Raw genomic sequence first — 27905 nt, forward strand, 5'->3', positions numbered from 1 at the left:
CTACATCCATGTACCACGCCCCGGGTGGTGAGCAGTGTGGGCTTTAGAAAGCACACGAGCAGCCGCACAAATTGTTTTCCTGGGGTGCAGGGAGCAACCAGGGGCTGTGAAGCAAAGACCCTGGGGTCAAACCCCAGTGCCCCCTCTAGCCCAGTGACCATCAGGGATGGACACTGGATGTGTCCCAGTGGTGGCGTAACAGCTGGTGGCTCTTCCAATCGGGCCACAAAAGCAACGAAAATCATGAGGACAACAGTGGGTATTTGCTGTGTGCCAGCCACCACTGTCAGCCCAGCCACGCATGCCCTTGAGGGAGGGGAATGATCACCCCCACTTTGGAGGTGAGGAAACCGAGGCCCTAGGAGGTTAGGTTGCTCGCCCAGGGTTCCAGAGTCAGCCAGGACGGAGCTGGATGCAAACTTGGGCAGTTTAGGTCAGAGCACGTGGCATAACCACCTGGCCAACGCGCTCCCATGGCCACAGCTCCTGATTTTAGCTGCCATCTGAGGCAGGTGGAAGGCTTCTTCCAGACGAGGAAGTGGAGGCCGGGAGAGAGGAGGACAACGCTGGCCCAGAGCCTAGAGTGTCCCCGGCCGGCTGGGCACTGAGACCGCAGGGGCTGTCAGGGTCATGCCCTGGCCTCCCCACAGCACGGGGGGCACACAGTCACCTCAGGGCTTCCACACAGGAGGCGTAATGTGTGGCCCAACCCAGCCACATACCGGGAGGCCGGACAAGCCCATCTCGCCTGCTTCCCCTTTGAGTCCTGCTGGCCCAGGCTCTCCTGGGTCTCCTTTCTGTCCTTTGGGGCCCTGAAAGCCACAAGCACAAGGGATGAGTGGGGCTCAGGAGGTCCCCTCCCTTCTCCCCCCAGCAGGTCCCCAGAGCTTAGTTCATGCTAGGGCCCCACTTTTTCTTTGTGGGTCCCCACCTCCAGCCACAGTGGCTGGGAGCCTTAGCCGAATGCAGTGGGGGTGGGGGTGGGGCACGCCACTCCTGGCTCATTGCAGCCGGGTGTGGGCACCGCAGGGCAGGCGCCGGGGCAGACAGGTGGAGCATGTGAGCCTGGAGCTGCCCCTCTGGGGGCACTCATGGGGCCAGCTCTGTGCTCACATCTCAGAAGCTAGTGGTGGGACTCCCCACCCCAACAAACTCTTCCAGCCACCGAATCCCTCCATTCAACCAATTACATAATGTCCAGGATGAGACACACACTGCGGACCCAGTGGGAAAGACTCACCCTCGAATAGCAAGTGACCCCACGAATATGCTCACGTCTGTATAGGATATCTCACACACACACACACACACACACACACACACACACACACACACACACACACTCTCTCTCTCTCTCTCATTGGGGCAATACCTACAATGCTCTTAGCCTTTGTGGCTTTTCACCACATGCCAGGCACTGCACTGAGTGTTCTCCATACACAGGGTTACTCAGCCCTGCCTGAGAGCGGGCAACTTGCCCGGGGCCTGAGGGCAGACCAGGGTTTGCACACAGGCAGCCTGGTGCCAGAATCCATGATTTTTGCTTTTCTCACACATGGTCTTTCTCTAACTCTGTGCACACATGCACACGCGCACACACACACACACACAGCCCAATACCAGGCACTGGCATCACCAAGGAAATGAAAGGCCCAGAGACCTTCTCTCCATCGATTCCTGGGGCACCGGGCAATCCAAGCTCGCCCTGGAAGGGAAGAGATGGCAAGAGGGGTTATGCCTTCCTTTCCTAAAGAGGTGTCAGCAGCCAGAGGGCCAGGACACACTGTGCACCCGGCCCAGGGTGGGTCTTTGCAGTTGGACCTCTAGCTGTGCCAGGACCCACCGCCTCCTCTGTTTCCTCAGCCCATCACGAGCAGATGTAGCCCATGGCTATCACCTGTAAGTTGTTATGTCACAGATTCGGGTGCTGAGGCTTGGAGGGTTAAGTGACTTGCTTCAGGCCACAGAGCCCAGGAACAACAATGCCGGGACCAGATCTGCCTGACTTCAAAATTGTTGGCTCTTTCTCTTGAGATAAATGGGCAGGATGCAAACGAATGGTGCTGTCACAGGGTGTGCACAGCTGTCCACCTGCCGGACTGGTGTGCTGTCACAGGGTGTGCACAGCTGTCCACCTGCCGGACTGGTGTGCTGTCACAGGGGCTGGGTTTTCAGTTCTTTATTTTTAGCTGGTGGATATTTATAAAACACTACCCCCAACAGCAGCTAAATATACATTTAATTTGTGTGCATATAAAACATTCAACAAGAAAGAACACTTTGACTCTAAAACAAGTTTTAATACATTAAAAAGATCAATATTGTATTAAAAAGAATATGTTTTGGCTGGGCATGGTGGTTCACACCTGTAATCCCAGCACTCTGGGAGGCTGAGGTGGGTGGATCACCTGAGGTCAGGAGTTTGAGACAGCCTGGCTAACATGGTGAAACCCCCCCTCTACTAAAAATATAAAAATTAGCTGGGCTTGGTGGCACAGGCCTGTAATACCAGCTACTTGGGAGGCAGAGGCAGAATTGCTTGAACCCGGGAGACAGGTTGCAGTGAGCTGAGATGGTGCCACTGCACTCCAGCCTGGGCAAAAGAGCAAGACTCCGTCTCAAAAAAAAAAAAAAAAAAAAAAAAGAGTATGTTCTCTAATCGCAAGATAATTTTTTTTTTTTTTTGAGACAGATTCTTGCTATGTCTCCCAGGCTAGAGTGCAGTGGCACAACCTCAACTCACTACAAGCTCCGCCTGCTGGTTTCAAACAATTCTTCTGCCTCAGCCTCCCAAGTAGCTGGGATTACAAGTGCGCACAACCACGCCCAGTTGATTTTTGTATTTTTAGTAGAGACAGCGTTTCACCATATTGGCCAGGCTGGTCTTGAACTCCTGACCTTGTGATCCACCCGCTCCACCTCCCAAAGTGCTGAGATTACAGGCGTGAGCCACCGTGCCCGGCCGCAAGATAATTAAATAAGAAATTAATAAAATATCTGGTCAGCTGGATACATTAAATATGAAAAAAACTGAAACAAAAAAGCAAGATACCTGGAAAAAAAATCTCCAAGTATTTCTAAATCCCCAAGTATTCTCTAAATAATCCATGAATAAATCAAAAGAGAGCTTAGAAATTATGTTGAACTGAATAAAAGTAAAATTCAACATATCAAGGTTTGTAGGATGCAGCTAAAGCAGATATGCTTATAGGAAAATTTATAGTTTTAAAAAAAGTTTTAGATTCAGGGGGTACACAGGCAGGGTTGTCACATGGGATTGCACGATGCTGAGGTTTGGGCTTCTAATGATTCTGTCACCCAAGGGGTGAACACAGCACCTGATAGGTAGTTTTTCAACCCTTGTCCTCATGCAGCTATAAGACAAATGCTTGGGGGACCACATAGCTGCTCCTCCCTTTTGGAATCTCCAGTATTTATTATTCCCATCTTTGTGTCTGTGTGTACCCAATGTTTAGCTTCCACTTTTAAGTGAGAACATGCAGTATGTGGTTTTCTTTTCTTTTCTTTCTTTCTCTCTCTTTCATTTTCTTTTCTTTTTTTTTTTTTTTTTTTTGAGACAGAGTTTTGCTCTTGTTGCCCAGGCTGGAGTTCAGTGGCGCAATCTTGGCTCATTGCGACCTCTGCCTCCCAGGTTCAAGCGATTCTCCTGCCTCAGCCTCTCAAGTAGCTGGGATTACAGGCATGTGCCACCACGCCCGGCTAATTTTTTGTATTTTTAGTAGAGACAGAGTTTCACCATGTTGGCCAGGCTGGTCTCAAACTCCTGACCTCAGGTGATCCACCTGCCTCGGCCTCCCAAAGTGCTGGGATTTACAGGTGTGAGCCACCACGCCCAGCCCATTTTCTTTTCTGTATTAATTCACTTAGGATAATGGCCTCTGGCTGCTTCCATGTAGCTGTAAAGGACATGATTTCATTCCTTTTTATAGCTGCATGAATTTTCAGTTTAAATGTATGAATGAGGCTTCCCAGGGAAATCTCCCAGAGTAGATCGAGCCCAGGAAGAAGGCACTCAGCCTGGGAGCCCAGGCCCTTTCTCTGAGCTCCCGGAAGCCACGCCAGGACACCCGGAGGGAAGTGGAACAGGGTCACAGAGCAGACAGGAAGAGGGAGGTGGGCCCTGGAGACAAATGCTTGGGGGACCACATAGCTGCATCTGCACTGACCTTGGCTCCAGGGATCCCTGGTGGCCCTGGGGGCCCCTGTGGTCCGGGAGGCCCCTGTGTGTGAGAGTGAAGCCGGTCAGTGTCATGGGTTAGGCAGGGCCTCCCTTCGCTACCCATCCAGCTCCCCACCTGGAACCAAGTCCCCGTCCAGCTGAGCTGAGCAGAGGCAGGGTCCTTGGGGACTGCTTCTTCCCCAGTCAGGTCAGGCCACACTGTGCAAGGCTTTATCTGGCCTCCAAGGCTTGGGGGAGGCCAGGAGGTGACACCCAGCGTTTGACAAGATACCAGTGTCTGCTGCCATGGACGGCCCTCTGCCCCAATCCAGATTTCCTCACGACGTTCCCCTGCTCAAGATCTTGCTTTGGCTCCCTATTGCCTCTCAAAGCAAGCTTAAATCCCCTGCTGGCATTCAAGGCCTGCCAAGAATGACATCCCCAATGGTGGCCCAGCACCACCGTCTCTGACTGTCCTATGAGCTCTCTGACCTTCTGGCTCCGCTGCCTGCCATCTGCTGGGCCTAGGGAGTTCCTTAGTCTCGCAGGTAGGGGTGGGGTCTCCCGTGTTTCCAGGTCTGACCCCACTCTCAAGCTCCTGTCCTGATCCAGGCTTTCTGCAGGCTACCTGCCACCAGGGCCCAGCTGGCCCCCTGCTCAGCCTCCACACTCCCCTCCCCTCCCTTCCGAAAAACTGCACCCTGCCCAGCCCCTGCCCCACCCCTGCCCCGGAAGCTCTAGGTCTCTCCCCTCCCGCCTCCCTATCCTGTGCCCTTCTTGTTGGTGTCCCATTGAGATGTCCCTGGCCTCCATCTTATCTACCCTCCCCTAGGCCCAGGCCCAGGACCTCCCTGCCTGGGGTCCCCCTGCTCCCTGCTCCAACACCTGCTTTCATTCACTGTCCATATCATTCCCTAGCTAGCCTTCCCCCAATATGTTTTTATTTTTTATTATTTTTTTATTTTTGAGATGGAGTCTCCCTCTGTTGCCCAGCCTGGAGTGCAGAGGTGCGATCTCAGTTCACCACAACCTCCGCCTCCTGGGTTCAAGTGATTCTCCTGCCTCAGCCTCCCGAGTAGCTGAGACTACAGGTGCGCACCACCATGCCCGGCTAATTTTTGTATTTTTAGGAGAGACGGGGTTTCACTATGTTGGCCAGGCTGGTCTCGAACTCCTCACCTCGTGATCCATCTGCCTCGGGCTCCCAAAGTGCTGGGATTATAGGCGTGAGCCACTGTGCCCAGCTGTGTTTTAATTTTTTTAACATCATCCCCTGCACGGACTATGGCTGCCTGCTGCCCATCAAATTGAGTCAGCATCTCAGTCTGGCATCCAAAGTCCATCTCTGGCTGGGCGTGATGGCTCACGCCTATAATCCCAGCACTTTGGGAGGCTGAGGTGGGAGGATCACTTGAGGTCAGGAGTTTGAGACCAGCCTGGCCAACATGGTAAAACCCCGTCTCTACTAAAAATATAGAAATTAGCCAGGTGTGGTGGCGCATGCCTGCTTGGGAGGCTGAGGCAGGAGAATTGCTTGAACCTGGGAGGAGGAGGTTGCAGTGAGCCGAGATCACACCCAGCCTGGGCGACAAGAGTGAATCTCCATCTCAAAAACAAAAACAAAACGAAGTCCATCTCCCAACTCCCTGCACTCATAGGGCTTCTCCCACAAGGCTAGGTCAGCCTGGGACACATCATGCATGTGCCTGCCGTCTGGGCCATGCCACGCCACACCACGCCACGCCACGCCACACCATGCATGCCTGGGGGTGGGTGCCACAGTTACTGCCAACTTGTACTTCCCCAAAGCCTGTGGGAGATAACTGGAAATGATGTTCAGGTGGGGCCAGGGCCCCCTTCCCAGTCTGGTCTCTGGTGACCACTCCTTCCTCACCCACTTTCCTTCTGGGGTACCCATGAGCTGCTGGCACCCAGTGCCTCTCTCCACTGGTGGTAAGTCCCAAGTTTACCAGCGACTGGGCTCGGAGGTCACATATCTCCCAAGGCTCTGGGGGCAGAGCTTGCCACTCTCATCCTCCCCATGGCATCATCAGAAGACCTAGCCCTCCAGCCAGTGTCCTCTGGGAAGGTCCCAGGAGACACTGGGAACAGACCCCAGGAAATACTCTGCCTCCTGCCCCTGAGTGGGGAGCTTCCCTTTTTGACTTGGCCTCTAGGGAGCTCGGGGCCACGTGGGCCACATTCACAGGGGCGGGTCTTAACATAGCCCTGATTTCCACATTGGGTGCCTAGTAACAGTTGGGGTCTTTGTGCTAAGCTGCCTCTAGTCCCTTGTGTAAAAAAGTGCAGGATTAATCACAAAGGGAGTGATTATTCCCTAAGGAAAAATCGTATCTAAGGCACATCCTGGTCCCACCAGGAACACTACCTTGAGGGCATCCAAGATCCTGCCATCATAGTCGATCACCACTGTGTCTCCCTGCTCGCCCTTGAGGCCTGGGGCACCCTGAGGCAGGAAGAAGAGTAAGAATTTCAGGGAAGAGCTACACTGAGTTGGAGGTGAAGTGGCAGCTGTCCCTGCATCACACCCAGAGAGAAAGCAATGGAAGAGCCTCGTCACCCAGGCCGCACGCATGCCCCTCCCCAGGGTGGATAGAGGGAAGGGGAGGCAGGCCCTGTGGCCAGCTGAGGGACCTGTTTCCACCTGGTCTGAGGGGCGGCTGTAATTGCCCTCACGTGGGCATTCAGGCCTGACCCCTGAGTTCTCAGGGGCAAATGGAAAGCCTGATTTTGATGTGACGCTCTTCAGATTTTTAAATGTTGGCAACAGAAAAGCCCCAAACCCTCCAAAACACAAAGACATGAGCAGGCTGGATCTGGCCCCCGTGCCTCCATTTCCCAGCCTCTGGGAGCGGCTGCACACGCCACGCACCCACACGCCTATTCCCGCCTGGTTACAGGTGCATGTCAGCATGCCCATGCCCATATGCTGCACACCGATTGTGCCCACTCACACGTGCACGCATGGCTGCTGGCCAGCCCTTCCCTTGTGAACCTCACTTCCCCACCCAGGCTGCTCTTTGCTTGGGGTACAGTGAAGGCTGGGGAGCACTTTGGTCCAGACCCGAGCCTATCCCTTGTGCAGGCTGGAGACCCTTGCCTGGGCCTCATTTGCCAGCCCTCCCCCGTCCCCAGTCACAGCCTGCCCAGAACTGCCTGGCTCACTGGCTGCCTGATCCAACCCCCTCCCGCTCCCCACCACCTGCACAGCCAGGCGGGGGCTCAGATCCATTTTGTATGGAGGAAGAAGCCAGCCTCTGGGAGCATGAGGAGACAGAGCCGAGGCCAGGATCCCGGACGTCACCCTAAAGGTAAGGTATGTTGATAGGGGCTGGTCACAAAAGATCTGGGGCAGGCTGGGGTGCTGTGCTCCTGGTGGCAGGGACAAACCTCCCTGTGGGGTGGGGAGAAGGCAAGGCCTGGCCCACTGCGGCAGGATCAGGCATACGACAAACAGAGGACCTGTGTCTGAATACATAAAGAAAGGAATTTAGGTGGACATGCGCTCGAGGGGACCGAGAGAGATCTGGCTTCATAATAGCAGGTCAGGACTCTTATTTTTGTACCTCCATATTTGAACATTTTACCCAAAAAAAGCACGTACTCTGGATTTTCAAAAATCATGAATAAATGAGTTTAAAAAGTAAAATACTCCCAGTTCCTGTAGCTCCACTGCTCCTCTGGGGTCTCTGTGGGGACAGGGGCTTCTGAAGCTATGGGGCCCCTAGATCTCATCCCTGAGGCCTTGCCTGAGAGGTGGCAGCTTACCCGGGGCCCTGCAGCTCCATCCGTGCCTCGGTGGCCAGGCTCCCCCTGTGGAGACATGCATTTGCAGCCAGAGGTGCAGCTGTGAAGCCAAAACACGCCTCCCACGACCCTGCCCCCAGTCCCCTCTTCCCAGGAGGGCCCAGGGCCCGAGTGCTGGAACCCTAACAGCCAAATGTATGAGAACAGCACTCCAGGAACGGGGCTCCTCCAGGGGCCTGCGAGACCCTCCTCTGACATCACTTCGTATAGAGATGGGGACGCTGGTGTCCAGGAGCCTGAGGCTGCATGGTGAGTTGGCCACAAAGCTGGGCACCAGTGGAGGCCTTGCCACTCACCCGGATTCACCACCGCTGCCCCCACACCAGCTTCTGACAGTGCTGAGGGAGACCCCTGGGTCAGGCCCTCCTGGGACTTAAAAGGGCAAATGAGAGCTGAAACCACATCTCCCACTCCCGACTGGGTGGAGGTCTGAGCGGGGCCCGCAGGCGCCAGAGCAGAGAGCTCTCACGTCACCTTCGGTCCTGGGGCACCGTCCACACCGTTCTCTCCCCGAGGCCCCATGCTCCCTGGCTCGCCCTGAAACAGACACAGCTGCAGTGAGAGCAAGTGTGAGACGGCACGTGGCGGGTGCCTTGGAGGGGGGCGTGCCTCGGGGCTGCCTGAAGCCTTGCGATTAGGCCTCCTGGCAAATTGTTACTGAGTCCATGGGGGGTGTGGGCGGATGGACCTCAGGGCTCTCCCTAGCCCAGGGGACTCAGGACCACGGCCGCCACCTTCTGGTGTGGGGCTTGGCACTTACTTGGGGCAGCTCAGGGGCTCAAGGGACATTTTGGAGACTGGCTGGCCAGGATTTGGTGGCTGTTGCGAGGGGTTGGGGGAGCAAGGCATGAGGATGACACCCAGTTCCTGGCTTGGGGACAGGGCAGAGAGTGAGGCCCCGTAAGATGGAAACAAGAGGGCTTGAGGGAGTGAGGGAGGCACATGGCCCGGGTGAGACGCTGGGCCTGTTGTGTGGTGGGGCCGCGGCCTTCCTCTGCCTCTCTCCGGCCTGCGCTGCGCACTGGCCTAGGAACCCGTGGTGCCAAAGGTCCAGGGTAGGGACTTCACCAGGTAGATGGGAACCATGGGAGGTGGGGGCAGGGGGCCACGAGAGGAGGGGCAGATACTCACCTTGGGCCCTGGTGGTCCAGGCTGGCTTGGTGTCCCATCGTCGCCCTGAGGAGAGGACACCTGGGGCTTGCCGGTCAGACCCTTGGGTGGCCAGTGGGCCCCTCCCTCCTCTGGACTTCCCGGCACACCAGTCTGCTCCTGGCATCTGCACTGGCACACGGTACCAGGCAGCTCCTCCCCACCCTCCTTGCCCCTCCAGGGCAGGTGTGGGGTCAGACCCATCTCTGTGTGTCCCCTGTTCCCACCAGCCCAGGGCTGGCATTTGCAGAAAGAACGGATGGGCAGGTGAATGAGGGTACATTCATCCATTCATTCCTCCTGTGGGCCAGGCAGCTGAGGTCCCTGCTCAGGTGGGGTCAGAGGAGGCCAAGGAAAACATTCAAATAAATACGAGGTTGGCTGGCACGGTGGCTCACGCCTTAATCCCAGCACTCTGGTAGGTCAAGGTGGGAAGACTGCTTGAGCCCAGGAGTTTGTGGCTGTAGTGCCCCATGATGGCACCTGTGAACAGCCACTGCACTCCAGCCTGGGCAACAGGGCAAGACTCCACCTCTACAAAAACCAGAAAATAAGAAATTAGCCGGGCATGGTGGCACATGCCTGTAGTCCTAGCTATTTGAGAGGCTGAGGTGGGAGAATTGCCTGAGGCTGCAGGGAGCTGTGATCATGCCACTGCATCACAGCTTGGGTGACAGAGTGAGATCCTGTCTTAAAAAAAAAATATATATATATATATACACATGCAAATAAATTCTAGGCACCATGTCAGGAAGTGGAGTAGTGTTGAGAAGAGAAGAGGGTGGCCTGGTGGTGAGGGACTGCAGGGAGGGCTTGTTTCAGCAGGTGGCCAGGGAAGGTCTCCTGGAAGATGGGAGAGGTTTTTTTTTTTTTTTGTAAGGTGAGTCTCACTCTGTCACCCAGGCTGGAGTGCAGTGGCACAATCTCGGCTCACTGTGAGCTCTGCCTCCGGGTTCACGCCATTCTCCTGTCTCAGCATCCCAAGTAGCTGGGACTACAGGCGCCCGCCACCAAGCCCGGCTAATTTTTTGTATTTTTAGTAGAGATGGGGTTTCACCGCGTTAGCCAGGATGGTCTCGATCTCCTGACCTCGTGATCAGCCTGCCTCGGCCTCCCAGAGTGCTGGGATTACAGGCATGAGCCACCGCTCTGGGTCTGGCTTTTTTGGTTTTTGAGACAAGGTCTCGCTCTGTTATCCAGGCTGGAGTGCAGTGGCACAATCATCGCTTACCACAGCCTCGACCTCCCGGGCTCAAGCTATCCTCCCACCTCAGCCTTGGCAGTAGCTGGGACTACAGACGCCTCTGCACCTGGCTAATATTTTTGAGTTTTAGTAGAGATGAGGTCTTGGTGTATTGTCCAGGGTGGTCTTTTTTTTTTTTTTTTGAGACGAGTCTCACTCTGTCGCCCAGCAGGTTGGAGTGCAGTGGCGCAATCTCAGCTCACTGCAACCTTCGCTTCCTGGGTTCAAGTGATTCTCCAGCCTCAGCCTCCAGAGTAGCTGGGATTATAGGTGCCTGTGACCACGCCTGGCTAATCTATTTTTGGATTTTTAGGAGAGATGGGGTTACATCATGTTGGCCAGGCTGGTCTTGAACTCCTGATCTCAAGTGATCCTTCTGTCTTGGCCCCCTAAAGTGCTGGGATTGCAGGCATGAGCCAGTGTGCCTGCTGGCCTTGGAGGAGGGTTTTGCTGAGACCTGAATGAGGTGAAGGAGGAGGCTGGCCCAGGAGAAGAGGCCGGGGAGGATAATGCTCATTCAGTGTTTTCAAGCTTGAGCTCACATCAGTGGCACCAGGGGCTGGTCAGACAAACTCTGGCCCCATCCCAGAGTCTCTGATTCAGTGGGTCTGGTGGGCCCCAGGACCACACTTTGAGAACTAGTGCCCCCCAGCCCTGAAGTGGGCATGAATTTGATGTGTTCGAGGAAGGGAAAGAATGAGTGAGTGAATAAATGAATGAATGAAATGAATTCTGGCCTCAGGGAGAGCGAGGACAGGGCAGCCACCTGCAGTGAGGGCTCAGGGCTGGTGGAGAGAAGGCCGCCTTCCCTGTGGGTTGGCTCCCAGCCCATCCCGTCCCCATCCCCATCCCCATTCCATCCCAGCCCCTGCCCTTCTCTCCAGCCACTTCCCAACACTGACCCGGAAGCTCCTCCATCGGCCCCTCTCACCTTCTTTCCAGGTACTCCAGGCTCACCCTGGGGGAGGCAATGGGGGGTTCAAGAGCAAGGTCAAAACCATAGGAGAGTGGCCCGGACCCCGGACCTCTTGTTCCTCGGGTAGAAGTGGCACTGATGACCCGTGCCCAGGGCCAGCCCAGAGACCCCTGAACGCTTCAGAGAGCTGCGGCGGACAGTCTTGAATTCCACTTCCGAGCCACTCACTCCCAAGCTCAATGACCCTGGGCAAGGCACTGTTCTTGAAAGTGGAGAGGTGACTCCTGCCGTCTCAGAGGGTTTTGGAGGATGAGGCGCTGGCTAAGCAAGCTCTTTCCCATCCTTCCTCCTCAGGCCAGAGGCTCCGTCTCTGTCAGCGAGGACCAGAGCCCGCCTCCCCACCCACACCCTCCCCAAAGAGGGCGAAAATGAAAGAGCTGGCATCTGCAGAGGCTGGACAAGCTAACATGGTGGGAAACCACGTCCACGTGAAAACCTGCACATGGACGCTGACATCAGCTTTACTCAAAACTGCCAAAACCTGGAAGCAGCCAACATGTCCTTCAGTCGGTGAGTGGGTAAATAAACTGTGGCTTATCATTCAATAAATAATAAACCCAGACATGGACTATCATTCAGTGCTAGAAAGGAATGAGCTGTCCAGCCATGAAAAGACATGGATGAAAGGTCAATGTGTATTACTAAGTGAAAGGAGCCGATCTGAAAAGGCCACACACTGTCTGATTCCAACTAGATGACACTCTGGGAAAGGCAAAACTATGGAGACAGTGAAAAGAGATCAGTGGTGGCCGGGCACGGTGGCTCATGCCTGTAATCCTAGCACTTTGGGAGGCTGAGGTGGGTGGATCACCTGAGGTCAGAAGTTCGAGGCCAGCCTGACCAACATGGTGAAACCCCATCTCTACTAAAAATACAAAATTAGCCAGGTGTGGTGGCACACGCCTGTAATCCCAGCTACTTGAGAGGCTGAAGCAGAAGAATCACTTGAAACCAGGAGGCAGAGGTTGCAGTGGGCTGAGATTGTGCCATTGCACTCCAGCCTGGGCGACAAGAGCAAGACTCCATCTCAAAAAAAAAGATAAAAGATCAGTGGTGTCAGGGGCTAGGGAGAACGAGGGATGAACAGGCAGAGAACAGAGCATGTTTAGGGCAAGGTAAATACTCCATGACACCACAGTGGTGGATACTTGTCAACACACACTTGTCCAAATCCAGAGTGTACCACAGCAAGAGTGAACCCTAATGTAAATGACAGCATCTAGGTGATGGTGGTCTGTCCACGCAGGCGGGTCATCTGTAGCAAGTGGGGGATGTCCACAGCGGGGGAGGGGGATATGGAAACTCTGTACTTTCTGTTTAGTTTTGTTGTGAAACAAAAACTGTTCTAAAAATAAAATCTATTTGGGCCAGGTACAGTGGCTTACACCTGTAATCCCAGCACTTTGGGAGGCCGAGGTGGGAGGATAACCTGAGGTCAGGAGTTTGAGACTAGCCTGGCCAACATGGTGAAACCCCATTTCTCCTAAAAATACAAAAAATTAGCTGGGCGTGGTGGCACACACCTGTTGTCCCAGCTACTCAGGAGGCTGAGGCAGGAGAATTGTTTGAACCCAGGAGGTGGAGGCTGCAGTGAGCTGTGTTGGTGCCACTGCATTCCAGCCTAGGCGACAGTGAGACTCTGCCTCAAAAGAATAGAAAATTAAAAAAAAAAAGGAAAATCTATTTGAAACCAAAAGGCTAATGTGTTTTATGATTCAACCCTTGCAACTCAGTGTGAAAAAGGCAGGAAAGGTTTACTGTGCCTCCATTTAACAGATGACTAAACTGAGGCCCAGAGAGATGCAGTAACTTGCCCGTGGTCCAGGAATTTGATCTCCTGACCCTACTGCCTTGGCTTCACTAGGGGTGGGGGGAAGAGACAGGAGGTGGAGGTGGTGGTGGGGGAGTCCATCCCACCAGATCTGGGGAGGGGCATGGGGAATGAGGAGTACTCACCTTGGGCCCTGGGGGTCCCTTTGGGCCCTGGAACAAGAGAAGAGAAGGTGTTAAATGTCATACTGGAGGCTGCTCCTGGGCCTGTCCTTCTTAGCATCCTGGCTTTGTAAAAGGTGACACCAATCCCAGAGAGCAGGAGGCTGGGCTGCCGTCAGAAGCAGGCTGGAGCTGCCCACCCTGGGCCTGACTCCTCAAGCCTGGGACAGCTTCTGCATTAGGGCTCAGGTGGTGGCAAGTGGACCACAGCCTCTGCACAGGAATGTGGAGCTACTGGAATCCCCCTGGCTGGTGCCTCACCCAGCCATTTCCCCAGGGTGGCTGGAGGGGCAGGTGCACAGGGGTCCACACACATGCAGACACGTACATGCAGAGGCGCGTGCACACACATAAACATGTGCGCGTGACCCTGCTGTCGGCGTGTGTGGGAAAGGGGCTTCCAGGTCTGGGAACCACGATCCTAGCAGGCCAGGCCTCTGGAATGCCCTTGATACTGACCATCTCGCCGTCTTGTCCGGGCTCTCCTTTGGGGCCCTGTGGAAGTGTGAGGGGACAGCAGTGAAAGATGCAGGTTGTCACATTGAACTGAGCCCAAATCTCAGGCCAGACCCCGGGCTGGGGCTCTAAGTACATTATCTTATTTCATTCTCGCCAAACCTGAAGAGCGAGTATCACTGTCCCCACTCCACAGATGAGAACGTTAGGCTGGGGAAGCCACTGGCCCGGCGTGACAAGTAATGGATGAGCCAACTGAGCAGCTGTCCTGGGGGGACCTTGCGGCAGTTTGGTGGGGATCCATCTGACTGGGGGGGGACCCTGGTGGCAGTCTGGTGGTGGCATGGGCTCCACAATGAAGGGAAGGACAGGCTGAGGATTCTGGGTTAGGGAAAGGGGTAGTAGGATGGGGCCTGGCCTCCAGACTTTGGAGACCCTGGGAGGAAAGCTGAGGCTGAGATACTATTGGGGAGCATGAGGGGAGGGGTTGATAAAGGTCTGCAGAGACAGTGTCCCCAGAAGGGTCTCAGGCTCAGGGTTGAGTCAGGATTGGGACTGGGATTGCAACTAAGGTCAGCTTAGGGTCTCTGGGTCTGTTTGAAGTTAGAGTTGGGTTGGGAGTCAGGGTCAGAGTCTGTAAGGTTCAGAGTTAGGGTCTGAATTGGGGGCGTAGACCAGGATTTGGGAATGAGTTAGAGGTCAAGGTCTTGATTGGGATCAGAGACCCAGTTAGTGTTAGATTTAAGGTTCGAATGGGATTAAGGGTCTGGGTTGAGGTTAGGGTTGGGTTTGGGTCTGGGGTCAGGGTCAGGATCTGAATTGGGGCTGGATCTTGGTTGGAGTTAAGTTTGGGCCCAGGTTCAGTGTCTGGATTAGGGTTCAGGATAGTGTGGGGTCTGCACTAGAGATGGGGATGGGGATGGGGCTGGCTCTGGAATCAGGATTTGGGGTTTTGGTCAAGTCCTGCGTGGCCCAACTCCATGCCCTCTCTTACCGCGGGGCCTTGTGCTCCCCTGGGGCCATCTTTCCCAGTGTCGCCAGGAGGGCCCCGGGCCCCAGGAGGTCCAGGGGGCCCCGGAGGCCCAGCAGCTCCATCTTGTCCTTGGTCTCCCTGAAAGAGATGAGCTTGGCATGACTCTGAGGGGGAGGGGGTCCAGCCTCCAGAGAGACGCTCCCTCAGATGGGCAGCCCCACGCCATCCCCTTCCCCAGCCCTTGGGCAGGCTCAAAGGGGAGGGCTTTGTTATTGGGCCTCTTGCCACTTACTGGGAGCTGCATGAAGGAACAGGTCCCCATACCTTGGTGTAAGAGGCCCTACAGGACCTTTTACATGCCAAGGAATGTGCCAGCTCTCCAGCGCCTGAAGCCCAGATCCAGTGTTTAGGAGAGAGATGGCACACGCTGCATGTGGGAGACAGCACGTGTGTCCAGCTGCCCCCTCTTCTTTCTAGAACGGGGTCTGAGTGTCTCCTGAAGGACCTTCCTGGTTGGTCAACTCCCACTTCATTTAAGTATGGAGGGGCACTCTTGGGCATTTATCCTTGTTCACAGCTGCTTTACTAGTAACAGCCCCAAACTGGAAACTAATCCGAAAGTCCTTTGGTAGGTGGAAGGTTAAGGAGCTGGGGTACATCCACGTCATGGAACACAACTCAGCAATCAACCCAAAGGAACAGGGCATGACACATGCAACACCTCAGATGCATCTCAGGAGAATTATGCTAAGTGGAAAAAGTCCATCTCCAAAGCTTAATACTGTGTGGTTGTATCTACATAACACTCTTGAAATGGCAACATTAAAGAGATGGAGAGCCCATAATGGTTGCCAGGCGTTAGGGATGGGGGGTGAAGGTGATTGTAACTACAAAAGAACAGCATGAGGGACCTTTGTGGGCTTACACAAATCGACGGGTGTGTTAAAATTGCACAGAACACACAAACGAGTGTGTGTACAGGTGGGGGCATCTGAATAAGGTTGGTGGATTTTATCAATGTCAATTTCCTGTTGTGAGATTGTACTACAGAGATGCAAGATGTCACCACTGGGGGAGACTGGATGAAGGGTACACAGGTGTTATTCACTACAATTACATGTAAATCTACAATTATCTTAAAATAAAAGTAAAAAAAAAAAAAAGGATGATGAAGGGCCACACGGTTTCTCTCATGCAGCAGTAAATCCCCAACTTTAGAACCTGATGTTAGTACTGGGGTCAGACCTCAGGCAGCCGGAGCCCCACCTCACGGCCCAACCTGAGAGGAAGGGAGATCACTGTGACTGGCACCTACCCACTGCCCCAGCAGTGCCCACCCTACACTTGCACAGGGCAGAGCCACAGGAATGAAGTACACCCAGGTCATGGTGCCAGTGGCTCCCAACCCTCTTGTAACAAAGAAAGGAAGACCTAGCACTGAGCTAGCAAGGATATCCTGAAGATGTTTTTTTGTTCGTTTTTTGTTTTGCTCTGTCGCTCAGGCTGGAGTGCAGTGGCGCAATCTTGGCTCACTGCAACCTCCACCTCCCGGGTTCAAGCGATTCTCCTGCCTCAGCCTCCCGAGTAGGTGGGATTATTATTATTATTATTATTATTACTATTATTTGTATTTTTAGTACAGACGGGGTTTCACCATGTTGGCCAGGCTGGTTTCGAACTCCTGACCTCAACTGATCTGCCTGCCTTGGCCTCCCAAAGTGCTGGGATTACAGGCGTGAGCCACTGCACCCCGCTGAAGATGATCTTATTCAACCTTTGTGATGAGCCGGCCAGTTCACTGTTATTGTCCCATTTTACAGACAGAATGGCTGGGGTGGGGGATTATTTGCCCAGGGTTACAGAGCTAGGGAAGGCGGAGGCTCCTCTCACTGCCAAGGCACGTGGTCCCTTTGAGACACTTCTTTTCATCCACAGATGTTCCCTGATCTGAAATAGCTCACCTCTCTAGCAAACTGCACTTAACACAAATTCACTTGCTTTCCCAATTAAAAAATCAGCAGAAGTTCTCAACACCCACCACTCAGGTCCTCCCCTCGGTCTGGCAGGGCCAGGGTCCTGATCAAAATATTACAGCTCCAGCGGAAAGGAAAGAAAACTGACAGTTTGGTTAGGTCACCAGGTATGGGTGGTGATGGTGGCGGGTGATTCCTGTTTTAATTTGCACTGAAGCAGGAAGAATTTGAAGACACCCCCTTAGCTCCCTGCTGCTCCTTTTATAAAGGGCCTCAGGCTGGGAACTACTAGCCTAGACTCTACTTATTAAGGCAGAAAATGGGCCTGACACTGGAGCAGATCCTGGGAGAGGTTCTTAGGCTCTTTCCTGGCCAGCCTGCCTGCTCCTCCCTCAGGGATTGGATGGCTGAGGTCTAACCCTGCAAACGTGGGGTGAGTTGGGGGTAACACAGCAAGCCATCAGGTCCAGACCCCCACTCAGCCAGTCTACCTTGAGGATCCGGCGATTGTACAGGTGATGGTCTCTACTTATAAAGCCCGGATTGAGCCGTGGGAAAACCATCTAGTCAGCAGATAGGTTGTGTGGTCAGAAAGGCAGGAAGGTGATCTGAAAAACTACAAGGCTTTTTGAAACCTGGAGGCAAAGCCACTTAACCAAGCCCAGAGAAAGGCAGTTAGGTGATCAGGTGTGCAGACTCCTTCTCCAAGGATGGCCGCTTACCAGCTGAGCGCCCACCAGCATCCACGCCACCTGCGGCCATGTGACGGCGCCATCACCCAGGGCTCCCGGCCTGGCTGCCTGCAACCTCCCAAGAGAGCCTAACCCTTACCCAGGGGCCATGAGAGATAATGGCAATTGGAGTCTTAAGCCACTACTTTTTAATTTTTTTTTTGGAGACAGTCTCGCTCTGTCACCCAGGCTGCAGTGCTGTGGTGCCATCTCGTCTCACTGCAACCTCTGCCTCCCGGGTTCAAGCAATTCTCTTGCCTCAGCCTCTCGAGTAGCTGGGACCACAGGCGCACACCTCCACACCCGGCTAATTTTTGTATTTTTAGTAGAGATGGGGTTTCACCATGTTGGTCAGGCTGGTCTCAAACTCCTGACCTCAAGTGATCCACCTGCCTCGACCTCCCAAAGTGCTAGGATTACAGGCATGAGCCACCTCGCCCGGCCATTAAGCCACTAAACTTTGTGTGTGCATGTGTGTGTGTGTGCATATGTGTGTGTGTTGGGGGGTGGTGTTCCCGATGACTGTGACACTGGGACCATGGGGAGGTTATCCACGAGGAGGGTTGGGGGATTGGGAGGAGATGCACTCTTCATGACCTCTGGGCCTCAGGACTTCTAGTCTGTTGAAGAGAGGGCATCCCCTTTTGGAATATCAGCTCCACACACCCACCAGGAAGCAAGCAGAAGGATTTTTCTCAGCAGCTAAAACTCAGCATGAGCGCCCTTTCTTTGACTGCAGAGCAATCTCACCAGCTTTATGTGGCTGGCACAGAGCAGCTGTCTTCGTGGGGCTTGGCCTGGCCAGCCCCCTTCCCTGCTCCTGCTCACAGCTCAGGGCCGCGGAGATGTGGAGCAGGCGCCTGGCCAGCTCTGATCACAAGCTGCAGCCCCGCTCTCCGCACTGCTGCTCCCACTACCTTTTCTTTCCCATAACAACCTCTTGGGGTGGGGGCTGTTCCCCCATTCACAGTTGAAGAAACTGAGTCTCAGAGAGCAAAGTGACTTGTTCAGGGTCACTCAGCTGGCAGGTGGCAGAGCTGAGCTTTGAGCTCAGTTCTGCTGACCCCAGAGCCTTCCCTCTTTTTGGGGTGCCAGCTGTCCTCAGGATGCTGTCTCCAGTCTGGGGTCACGTGCCAGCCCCACTGTCCAGCATCCACACTGGTAAGCATGGAGACCTGGCCATCTTCCAGAGACACTCCACCTGCGCAAGAGGGGCAGCCCCACAACCCAGGTCCCTGGGGGCTTCCACCGGTGCTACGGGTGGGGAAGAGCCCTCTCGGCCTCTTTCTGTGATGCGCTGCGGGGAGCTGGGACCCAGAAGCAGCGCCAGTTATGCCTCATTATTACACAAAACAAACCGTGTGGGCAGTGAGGGAGGTCATGCCTGGTTCTTACCCGGGGGCCAAAGTCTCCTGGTGCACCCTGGGAACAAAAGACAGGGAGAGGCATCACCACTGCTTTCATCGTTTCTTCACATTTCCCGTCGGGCATCTGTGCCCAGTGCTTCACAGACATGGTATGACTTAATTCCAACAAAAATAGCAGGCAGGCCCTATTTTTATTTCCATTTCCAACGAGGAAGCAGACACAGTGAGGCCACTTAACCTGCTCAAGGTCACACAGCTAGCAGATCCAGGGCTTGAAGGCAGGTAGGTGTTCCCTTATCTAGGGGGCAGCCCCAGCCATTCGAGGCCCCAGATATTGTGGAGCAGAGACAGCCCCTCCCACTGCGTCCTCTGGAAGGGACGGTAATGAGTAAATGTTGCTTTACATGGCCAAGTTTTGGGGCAGTGCATTAAGCAGCAATAGACACCAAGACACCAGTTCTCTCTGGTTTCAAAGCCCCTGATGGAATCACTTCTATGACACGGTGGCATCAGCCAAGGCCAGCAGGAAGGTAATCAGGACACCTGCCAACTGCACTAGCTCTCATCATTGACAAGAACGTTGAGACCATGACCTCATGCAATCTCTCCTGTGGCTCTGTGAGATTGGTCTTAATTTACAGATGGGGAAACTGAGGCCCACACAGCCCGGCAACTTGGCCAAGGCCACACAGTTGGTGGTGGAGCTGGAATGCAAAGCCGAGCTTCTGAACACCAGCTCCCATGCCTCCCCACGGCTCCCACAGCCCTGGTGGTTGGGCCGGAACCCTGCCTGCCTGGCCTGAGCTGCGGAATCACAGCAGGGCCCATCTGCAGATCTCACTTCCCATTTCCAAATTCCGGGTCGGGGGTGGACATGGTCCAGCTGTGGGAGCACCCAGCTGGCCCTGGCACACCTAGGCCTACTCTGGTCCCTCCCCTGATTTTACCGTGGGTAACACAGGTCTCTTCTGTCCCTTTCTGAGACACTTGGTCTCTGTTTTCTCGGGGGCTTTAGTGCCTGATACCAGGGAAGCCTTCCTCCCAAGGGGCCGCAGAGATAGCTGTCTGCCTTGTCTTCCTGAGGGGTGTCCTCCCCACAGAGAATACCATTAACAGTCATGGTTCAATCCCCCAGCCCTCCTGGCACCCCCCTTCACCATGAAGTCCTCTGGACACTCGTCATTCTGGGAACACTGGGCCTCCGAGTTTGGTTATGCTTTGGTCCCAGGAGAACTCAGGACTCAACTCTCTGGGCAGGCCGTATTGTCAAATGTAAGGCTTGTAATCATTTTAGAAGGTAGGCACTGCGATTCCCACTCTACAGATGGGGAAACTGAGGCTCTAGGAGGGGCTGTGACGTGCTCAAGGGCACACTGGAACTGGGGTTTGGAGGCAGGTTTCTGAGATTCTTCGCCTGCCTACCGCATCTGCACAGCCTCTGGCATCACTTACCTTTTCCCCTTTCGGGCCTGGAAGTCCCTGGAGAAGGAAAGTGGAGAAAGAACAGGCCTGAGTGAGGGGCCTAGGCTGGCTCCCCTTCTGGCTTCCCTATACCTCTGAGGGCAGAAGGGCCCGTGATGCTGGGCGGCTGAGTGGAAAATTACACATGAGCTCTCAGCCCTCAAAGAGAGCTGCCCTGGCTGGCCCAAGGAAGCTCCACACCTCAGTCCTCAGCATGAGGGATACGGGGGAATTGGGGGTGACCAGCAAGGGCCCACTGGCATCCTCGCAGCAGAGAAAGGGGCACATGCACTGGCCACTCCTCCCAGAGAGCACACACGGTTAGTTCCCCACTGCTCAGCACCCGCCCTGTCATTGTCAGTGGGAGACCACTGCCCCCAAGCCATCTTTCTGGAATCTGAGAAGCAGGCAGTAGACAGAGATTCTCTCTCCAGAGGCATTCTCTTCTTCTTTTTCCTTTCTTATTTCTTAAAAAAAAAAAGCATTCTCTTCTTTAATGGTAGCAGCTCCTTGGAGTATGGGCTCAATCTGTCCATCCCTGTATGAGTCATCCATCCACCCATCCATCCATCCATCCATCCATCCATCCACCCACCCATCCACCCACCCATCCACCCACCCATCCATCCAACTATCCATCCACCCACCCACCCATCCACCCATCCATCCACCCACCCACCCACCCACCCACCCATCCATCCATCCATCCACCCACCCATCTATCCACCCATCCATCCATCCACCCATCCATCCACCCACCCATCCATCCATCCACCTACCCATCCATCCACCCATCCACCCACCCACCCACCCATCCATCCATCCATCCACCCACCCATCTATCCACCCACCCATCCATCCATCCACCCATCCACCCACCCATCTATCCATCCATCCATCCATCCATCCATCCATCCATCCACCCACCCACTCATCCATCAATCCATCCATCCATCCATCTATCCATCCATTCATCCACCCATCCACTCACCAATCCATTCATCCATCCATCCACCCATCCATCCATCCATCCATCCATCCATCCATCCACCCACCCATCCATCCATCCACCCACCCACTCATCCATCAATCCATCCATCCATCCATCCATCCATCCATCCATCCACCCATCCACTCACCAATCCATTCATCCATCCATCCACCCATTCATCCACTATCCATCCATCCACCCATTCCCCCACCAATCCATCCATCCATCCATCCACCCACCTACCCATCCACTATCCATCCAACCACCCACCAATCCACCCATCCATCTATCCAGTCAGCATCCATCCATCCATCCATCCATCCATCTATATATCTACCGACTCACGCATCCATCCATCCACCTCAAATTACTTATTTAATTGTGCTTATGTCTCCCTGCGTGTTTTGCTCATCTGCTGAGGCTCCTGGCCCAGATGTTGAGAACTCAGCTTGATGCCCACCAGGGCAGTCTTGAGAATGTAGTGAGGACACTGTGCCTGTGCCTGCTGGGAGGGGCTCGCATGCTTTGAGGGCTGACTAGACCCCAGGGACTGTGCCGTCCACAGTTCTCCATAGGTCCACCCCTCCTATGAGAGAGGGGTTCATGTGCCCACTTGACAGACAAGAAGCCTCAGGCTTGGGAGGTTAAGGAGGCCTCCCTTGGTCACCGTCAGCAGGTAGTGGAGTTAGATTTGAACTCAAGTCTGACACCCAAAAGGCTTCTCTCTGTGCTGAACCAAGTTCCAGTGGCTGCTTCCCTCCAGTGCCTGCTGGTCACTCCTAGCCCCACGGTGGCAGCCCCAGCCCGGGACCCCCTGGAATTGCCCTGTCATCACTTACGGGCTTGCCATCCAAACCCAGGGGTCCCTGGAAAACGAGAGAGAGAGAACACAGGTTACACATGGGGATGACACTTCCTCCATGTCTTATGACCCAGGTGCACTATTCAGTGACAAGAAAACAAAGCCTGTGGGAGCCCTGCGTCTGGGTTCAGTTCATGTGGCCTGGGGCTGAGGGAGGGGGAGGCATCTGTGTGTTGTCTGCTGCCCAGAATCCCCTCCTCTGACAAGAGAGCCCAGTTCTTCTCTAAAGACCACCCCCCATCTCAACCCATGGGGTCTGGGTGGGCTGCTGGGGTGGGCATGTGACCGCATTCCCTTTGCCAGGGTGATGGGGTCAGCGATGAGCCTGGGATCCAAGGCGAGCCATGAGCATCTTGCCTGGGACTTAATGGTGGGGCTTTAGAGGCTTTCTTCTGATGGGGCTAAGCCTGGAGCTCCCAGGGACCACCACATGGCTTGAGAATAAGCCAACAGGGAGGAAAGCAGAGCTGAGAGACAGAGAGAAAGACAGGGTCGAGGGCCTGAAGCTGAAACTACCCCTGCACACATCAGTTTGAGAGCTAATCAATACTTTTGTTTTGCCTTCACTAAGCCAGCTTGAATTGAGCTCCTGTCATTTGTAACTGGCAGAGTCTTGAAGGCTCTTTGAGCTTCCCACATTGCTGCAGCCTTTGCAGACAACAGTAAAGCTGGAGAGAAGCCGAATCACACCAGGGTGGGTCCAGAGAGTGGGGGCACTCAGGGACCTCTAGGCCCCCTGCAGAGTCTGCAGAGGGCCAGCTGCACAGCAGCCCGTGCCAGACACCCCTTCCCCTGTCCACCTACCACTCACTCAACAAAGCCTCGCCTAGCTCCCCTCCGTGTGGGAGTGGGGAGGAATCCAGCTGGCAGGGATGCTGGGACCAGGGCCGCCTGGTCTCTGTCAGCCCCCTCTTCCTCCCTGCCACTCTCCCCTCACCCCCACATACACTTCACTCTTGGCCGCAGCAATGACGCACACAGCTCCACACTTCTGAACCTTTGCACACACTGTCCACCTGCCGGGCACATCCTTCCCTTCTTTGTCCATCTTCAGCTCAGTTACCTCCTCTTCCAGGAAGCCTTCTAGGGTTTTCTCCTTCCCAGAGTCAGCCCATCTGTCCCTGTTCCCACCACATATATTCTGTCGCATGTGACATGACCTGTTGTTAATGTGGGGTCTGTACAACTCTTCCCCTGTAGAGTCAGGAAAAGGGTCTAATCCCTGTGCCTCTGGTATTGGATGGGGCCTGGCAGGCAGCATGTGCCAGGAAAATGTGTGCGAAGTCAAACCAAGGAAGTATGGCAAGAACGATAATGCTGCAAATGCGCGCACTGCACAGTAGAAAGGGAAGGCGGAGAGGTGGAGAGGTAGAGGTTCTGCCAGCTCCTAGCCGGCAGGGCGCATTGTGGCGACAGTAACGTTGGGGTATTTGGACCTAACAAGTGTGTGTGTGGGGGCGGGGAGGGCCCTGTAAGCAAAAGAGAGCAGCCTGGCCAAGGCGGGATGGGGGACCCTGGAGGCGGCGGAGGAGCAGAGGGGCTGCACTAACCTCAGTGCCTCTCAGAGAGCAGCCTGGCCAAGGCGGGATGGGGGACCCTGGAGGCGGCGGAGGAGCAGAGGGGCTGCACTAACCTCAGTGCCGCTCATAGGCCCCTGACCGGTGGCCTTCACGCAGCCTTCGCTCAGGCTGTCCCTGCCTCTCTGGGCTTCCGCTGGCTGAGGACGGACTCCCGGGCCCAGCATCAGGGTCCTCTGTGGTTAGGGCCAGCTTCAGCCATTTGGTCACTCTGCACCCCTGTCCGTCCCGAGCTCTCTGGCTTCCTTTCCATCCTCATCCCTCGGCTCTCTGTTCCCTCTGCCTGGAGTGCCTTCCCTGCGTTTCCAGCTGGTAGGAGGCAGCTCGTCCCCCGGGACAGCCTCCTGCTCTGGGAAGACTTTCCTGGCCTCTGGTTCTGGACACAGCTGGGAGCTGGCCTCGTGCCTGCCAGGTAGGAGGTAAGCTGCTGGCTTCCCTGGCTCAACCTCCAGACTGCCTCGTATGGAGATGGCCCATCTGCCCATTCCCAGACGGTGTGAGAGTGGCCACTCCACGTGGGGCTCGCGGCCAGGGCCTTGCTGGCAGCAGGAAACCAGGCAGTTCTAAAAATTGGTGTCAAAGGGCTTCTGGCCACCAGTCTCATGGTCGCTGAGGGTTTGGCCATCAGAGTGATGGCCTGGGGACAGCTGGGGTCCCAGGAGAGTGGGAGTGGGGGCATTCCAAAGTCTTGGGGATTCAGGCCCTGGGGGCCCCGGGTCAGGGCCTCAGCCTCCATCACAGGCATAGTTCTAGTCCTTGCCATGAGCCTCCCAGGAGCTGCCCTAGCTGGACAGTGTCCTCTTGCCAGTTCCCGGCTGTCCTGATCCTGGGGTCCACACCCCCAGGCCTTCTGCCCTCGGTAGTACACTAAATTTGGCCCTGCCCCTTGTCCCCCTACCCCTCGACCCAAGCCCTGCTGGGTGTCCTCAAGGTCACGTCCCACTAGGCATCCCCACCTTGGACCCTTCCCCCGGGCCTGACCCCACACACATGGCCGCCAGTCCTTCCTGGGTCTCTTCAAGGAGCTCTTCATGGCCACCACTCAGTCTCAATCACACAGCAACCCTGTAAGGTACGTGTCATCATCCCCATCTTACGGAGAAGGAAACTGAGGCCCAGTGAGGGGAAGACCTTGCCTAGGGCCATGCAGCTGGAGAGGTCTGGGCCCTGGGTCTCCATCCTGTCTGCACTGCAGGCCCCTGCCGCGGTGCTGTCTGGCCTCCCGGCCACTCTCTCCTGCTCTAGGCCTCGGAAACCTCTGTTAAATCCTCCCTGCTTCCAAGGCCCCCTGGATGTGAAGCACGCAGAGCCACAGGGCTCTGCCTTTCTAGAAGTGCCCGTGGAAGGGAGCCCAGGCTGTCCCCTTGGCCTCAACCCCAGAGGGAGCATCTCAGTGCTGCCGGCTGCTTCTGGAAGTGTCCACCGACTGGACCTTATTATGGCTGCAGGCCTCCTGCCTCCTGAGCTGGACACTGCCCTCCGTCAAGCTAGGACTGTTCCTGGGGGGGGTCACTGATGGTGCAGCCTTTGGTCCCCGAGGCTTCTTTCTGATGTGTGAGAAGCCCCGTCCGTGACAGAAAACCAATTTTTACACCAAACGCCCTGCCTGTATTTGTGATCAGAGAGCTCTGGGAGTTTTTACAAGTGAATTCAGTGTGCAGCTTCCCAATAGAGGCAGAGGGTGCAGTGTGCGCAGTGCTCCCGGGAGCCCCCACCAAGGGCTGAAGGGAAGTCAAGTCCAATTCTCGGAAGCCGAGCCTGTGCCTGCACTGGCACTGAAGCTCCCTGTGTGAAAACTGACAGAGCAGACGGGGCTGGGCCAGCCCCTGGGACAGAGCCGACCCACAGCCAGGATGACACCTGGGCAAGAAAGCTGTCCCCAGGCCCCCGAGCTCTCTGTGTGGGGCAGTGGCTGACCTTGGAGAAGCTGCTGGGTGGGTATGGTCACTGAGGAGGGGACTCCGAGGTGGGCCGGGAAGGAACAGCCTGGCTTTGGAGTCAGATGCACCTACCTGGCTTGGGGATGTGATTCTGACCTCCCCTCCTGTCCTGGGGAAGTTGGGCCAGCCCTCTGGGCCGGAGGACTCTGGGCTGTGAACCTCCAGGGGATGGACCCTGCCCACAGTTACCCTACAGAATGCCTTTCCCAAACTGGTGTCCCACAGCACACTGCCCTGCAGGGTGCCAACAGGCTTGCCTGGAGACAGGGATTCCACGGTTGAGTAAGTCTGAGAAACACTGGGTTACACTCTGCAGAACAGGTTTCTTTCCTGCAGGGCTGTCTGAGCCGTCATTTTAGTTTGTGGGTCTTTGAAAGGACAGTGCTCCTTCCACCCCTGCAATGGGCTCAGTGGACTCAGCCTCAATGCACTCAGTGCCTGGCTGAGTCACAGCAAAGCAACTGCGGCGCGAGGCTGTGCAGACCATCTACAGATCAGGTGTTTCTACTGGTGGAGCGGGGGCTGAGCCCGGCTCTGGGTGCTCTTGAGAGGAGGACAAGCGCCTCGGGGAAGGGCCTGGGGCTGGTCTGAATGGAGCCAAGGAATGCATGGGGTGGGGGGCGTGGTCAGGCTGGACAAAGGCACGGCAGGGCAAGTGTCCAAGTGTCTAAGCCCGACGGAAGTCCTTCTGAGGAGAATGAGGGCTGTTCTGAGCAGCTGGGCGGTCTGAAAGGGCAGAGCCCCAGACTGGGCGGGGGCATGCCTTGGGTGGTGGTTGGCTGGCGGGGGGGGGTCTCTGCTATCTAGGCAGCCCTCCCCTGCCCCAGACAATAGGGCACCGGCCATCAGCTGCCCCGTTCCTCTCCCAGCATCTCCCACAGAAGGAGTGGGAAGGAAAGTAGCTCGGGGAGGTTTACCACCAGCTCACGGAGCGAAGGCCAGGGCTCAGCCTTGCAGGGCCCAGGTTCAAATCCCTCCTCTGAGCCTCAGCTTCCTCATCTATGGATGCCACAGCACTGTGCCTGGAGATGCTCATGACTGTCCAGCTCGCTCCCCTGCCTGATCAAAGCCCTTGAATCCACCAGAGGTTTTCAACGCCTTCTGCCCTCTGAGAAACCCCACAGCTGTTTACAAGCCTTGGTTCTGCTTTAAATCACTCTTTCCCCGTGGAGATCAGCCGGGCTCCGGGATGTTTCCGGATGTGTGAGAAACAAACAAAGCTCTGGGCTGCACATGAGCAGCAGGCCAGGCGGCCAGCTGTCCTGGGACCCCGGATGGGCAGCCCTCCCCCAGCCCTGGTGCTGCCTCAGTCCCTTGCCTTGCTCAGGGACTGGGGTGTCCCCGAGCCTCAGTTTCCTCATTTGTGAAATGCAGGTCATGCCATTCTCCTCTCAAACAACAAGTTCAAATAGGGTCCCAGGTCAGTGGCCTTTGTTTCCCAGACCAATGCAAGATGCGAAGCCCCACGGGCAAGCAGACACTGGATTAGGGTTTGCCCTGGCCCTGGGGGACAGTGCTGGGAGCGACCCATGTGTGGCCTTCCAAGACGCCGGCAGCAGGACCCTGGACGGTGCCGCCAGCTGTGCCACCCGTGAAGCTGAGGCTTTGCTCTCTCCCTCCCTCGGCCTGTTGCGTATTTCCTAAGCCGGGTTCACAGAGCCATCTTTTGAGGCATATTATCAAGTGTTGAAACCAGCCCTATAAACGTTATAAAGTTAATTAGGGAAGAAGAGAGGGGGAGGAACAAAAATAAACCAAGCTTGTGGCACACTCAGCATCATCATGAGGTCAGCGTGCTCCCTGACCCCTTCTCGGAACTGTTTTCCTGCTGCCTCAGAATCGCGCAGGTTCTCTTACAGGGTCATGGTTCCCTTTAACTGCTCTGTAGATACCAATTTGAACGTAAAAAACTACCTTTTCCCTACTCTTTTAGAGCCTGCACACCAGTGAAACCACAAAGTCAGCTGGTCGGAAGGATCCCACGGGAGCTGATTCACCGGAGTGCAGTCTCCACATCCTGCTGATTTCAGCCCCCCGGCCCTGACCGATCAATGACCCCAATTTTCCAGCCCCTCACCCTCCATGATCCCCTTAAACACCCTGGCCCAGAACTCCTTGGGGGGATGGATTTGAGGGTCTCCTCCATCTCCTTGCTGGGTGCCCTGCAATCATTAAACTCTTTCTCTGCAGCAAACCCTGCTGTCTC

At 55.3% G+C, this 27905-nt stretch overlaps 2 protein-coding genes across 3 annotated transcripts in view; one reads left to right on the forward strand and one right to left on the reverse strand.

Annotated features, from left to right (window-relative positions):
• COL23A1 (collagen type XXIII alpha 1 chain) overlaps positions 1–27905 on the reverse strand; it is a 351166-nt gene that overhangs the window by 10543 nt on the left and 312718 nt on the right. The window contains exons 6-19 of one of the 2 annotated variants that reach the window (XM_034961132.3): positions 22160–22186; positions 20321–20347; positions 18897–18923; positions 14819–14935; positions 13828–13863; positions 13333–13359; positions 11332–11358; positions 9140–9184; positions 8483–8545; positions 7970–8014; positions 6570–6647; positions 4188–4241; positions 1661–1705; positions 723–812 (exon numbers count right to left, since the gene is read on the reverse strand). In XM_034961132.3, the coding sequence (XP_034817023.1) occupies positions 723–812; positions 1661–1705; positions 4188–4241; positions 6570–6647; positions 7970–8014; positions 8483–8545; positions 9140–9184; positions 11332–11358; positions 13333–13359; positions 13828–13863; positions 14819–14935; positions 18897–18923; positions 20321–20347; positions 22160–22186 (708 nt within the window). Of the gene's footprint in view, positions 1–722; positions 813–1660; positions 1706–4187; positions 4242–6569; positions 6648–7969; positions 8015–8482; positions 8546–9139; positions 9185–11331; positions 11359–13332; positions 13360–13827; positions 13864–14818; positions 14936–17261; positions 17349–18896; positions 18924–20320; positions 20348–22159; positions 22187–27905 lie in introns of those variants that run through there. The other variant, XM_055113075.2, reaches the window with a different exon arrangement.
• On the forward strand, positions 6673–27876 carry LOC129397855 (uncharacterized). The gene is made up of 3 exons (XM_055113079.1): positions 6673–7512; positions 11671–11886; positions 27633–27876. Exons 1-3 carry the CDS (start codon positions 7128–7130, stop codon positions 27647–27649), a joined length of 618 nt encoding a protein of 205 aa, XP_054969054.1. The 5' UTR covers positions 6673–7127; the 3' UTR covers positions 27650–27876.

Source organism: Pan paniscus, chromosome 4, assembly GCF_029289425.2.
Source record: "Pan paniscus chromosome 4, NHGRI_mPanPan1-v2.0_pri, whole genome shotgun sequence".
Lineage (NCBI taxonomy): Eukaryota > Metazoa > Chordata > Mammalia > Primates > Hominidae > Pan > Pan paniscus.

Bases quoted from the DNA above. Each gene is read 5' to 3' on its own strand.
- LOC129397855 (XM_055113079.1), top strand. From the start codon at position 7,128: ATGCTGCACACCGATTGTGCCCACTCACACGTGCACGCATGGCTGCTG. The intron at 7,513-11,670 runs GTAAGGTATGTT...CTTCCTCCTCAG, and splicing joins TCCCGGACGTCACCCTAAAG to GCCAGAGGCTCCGTCTCTGT.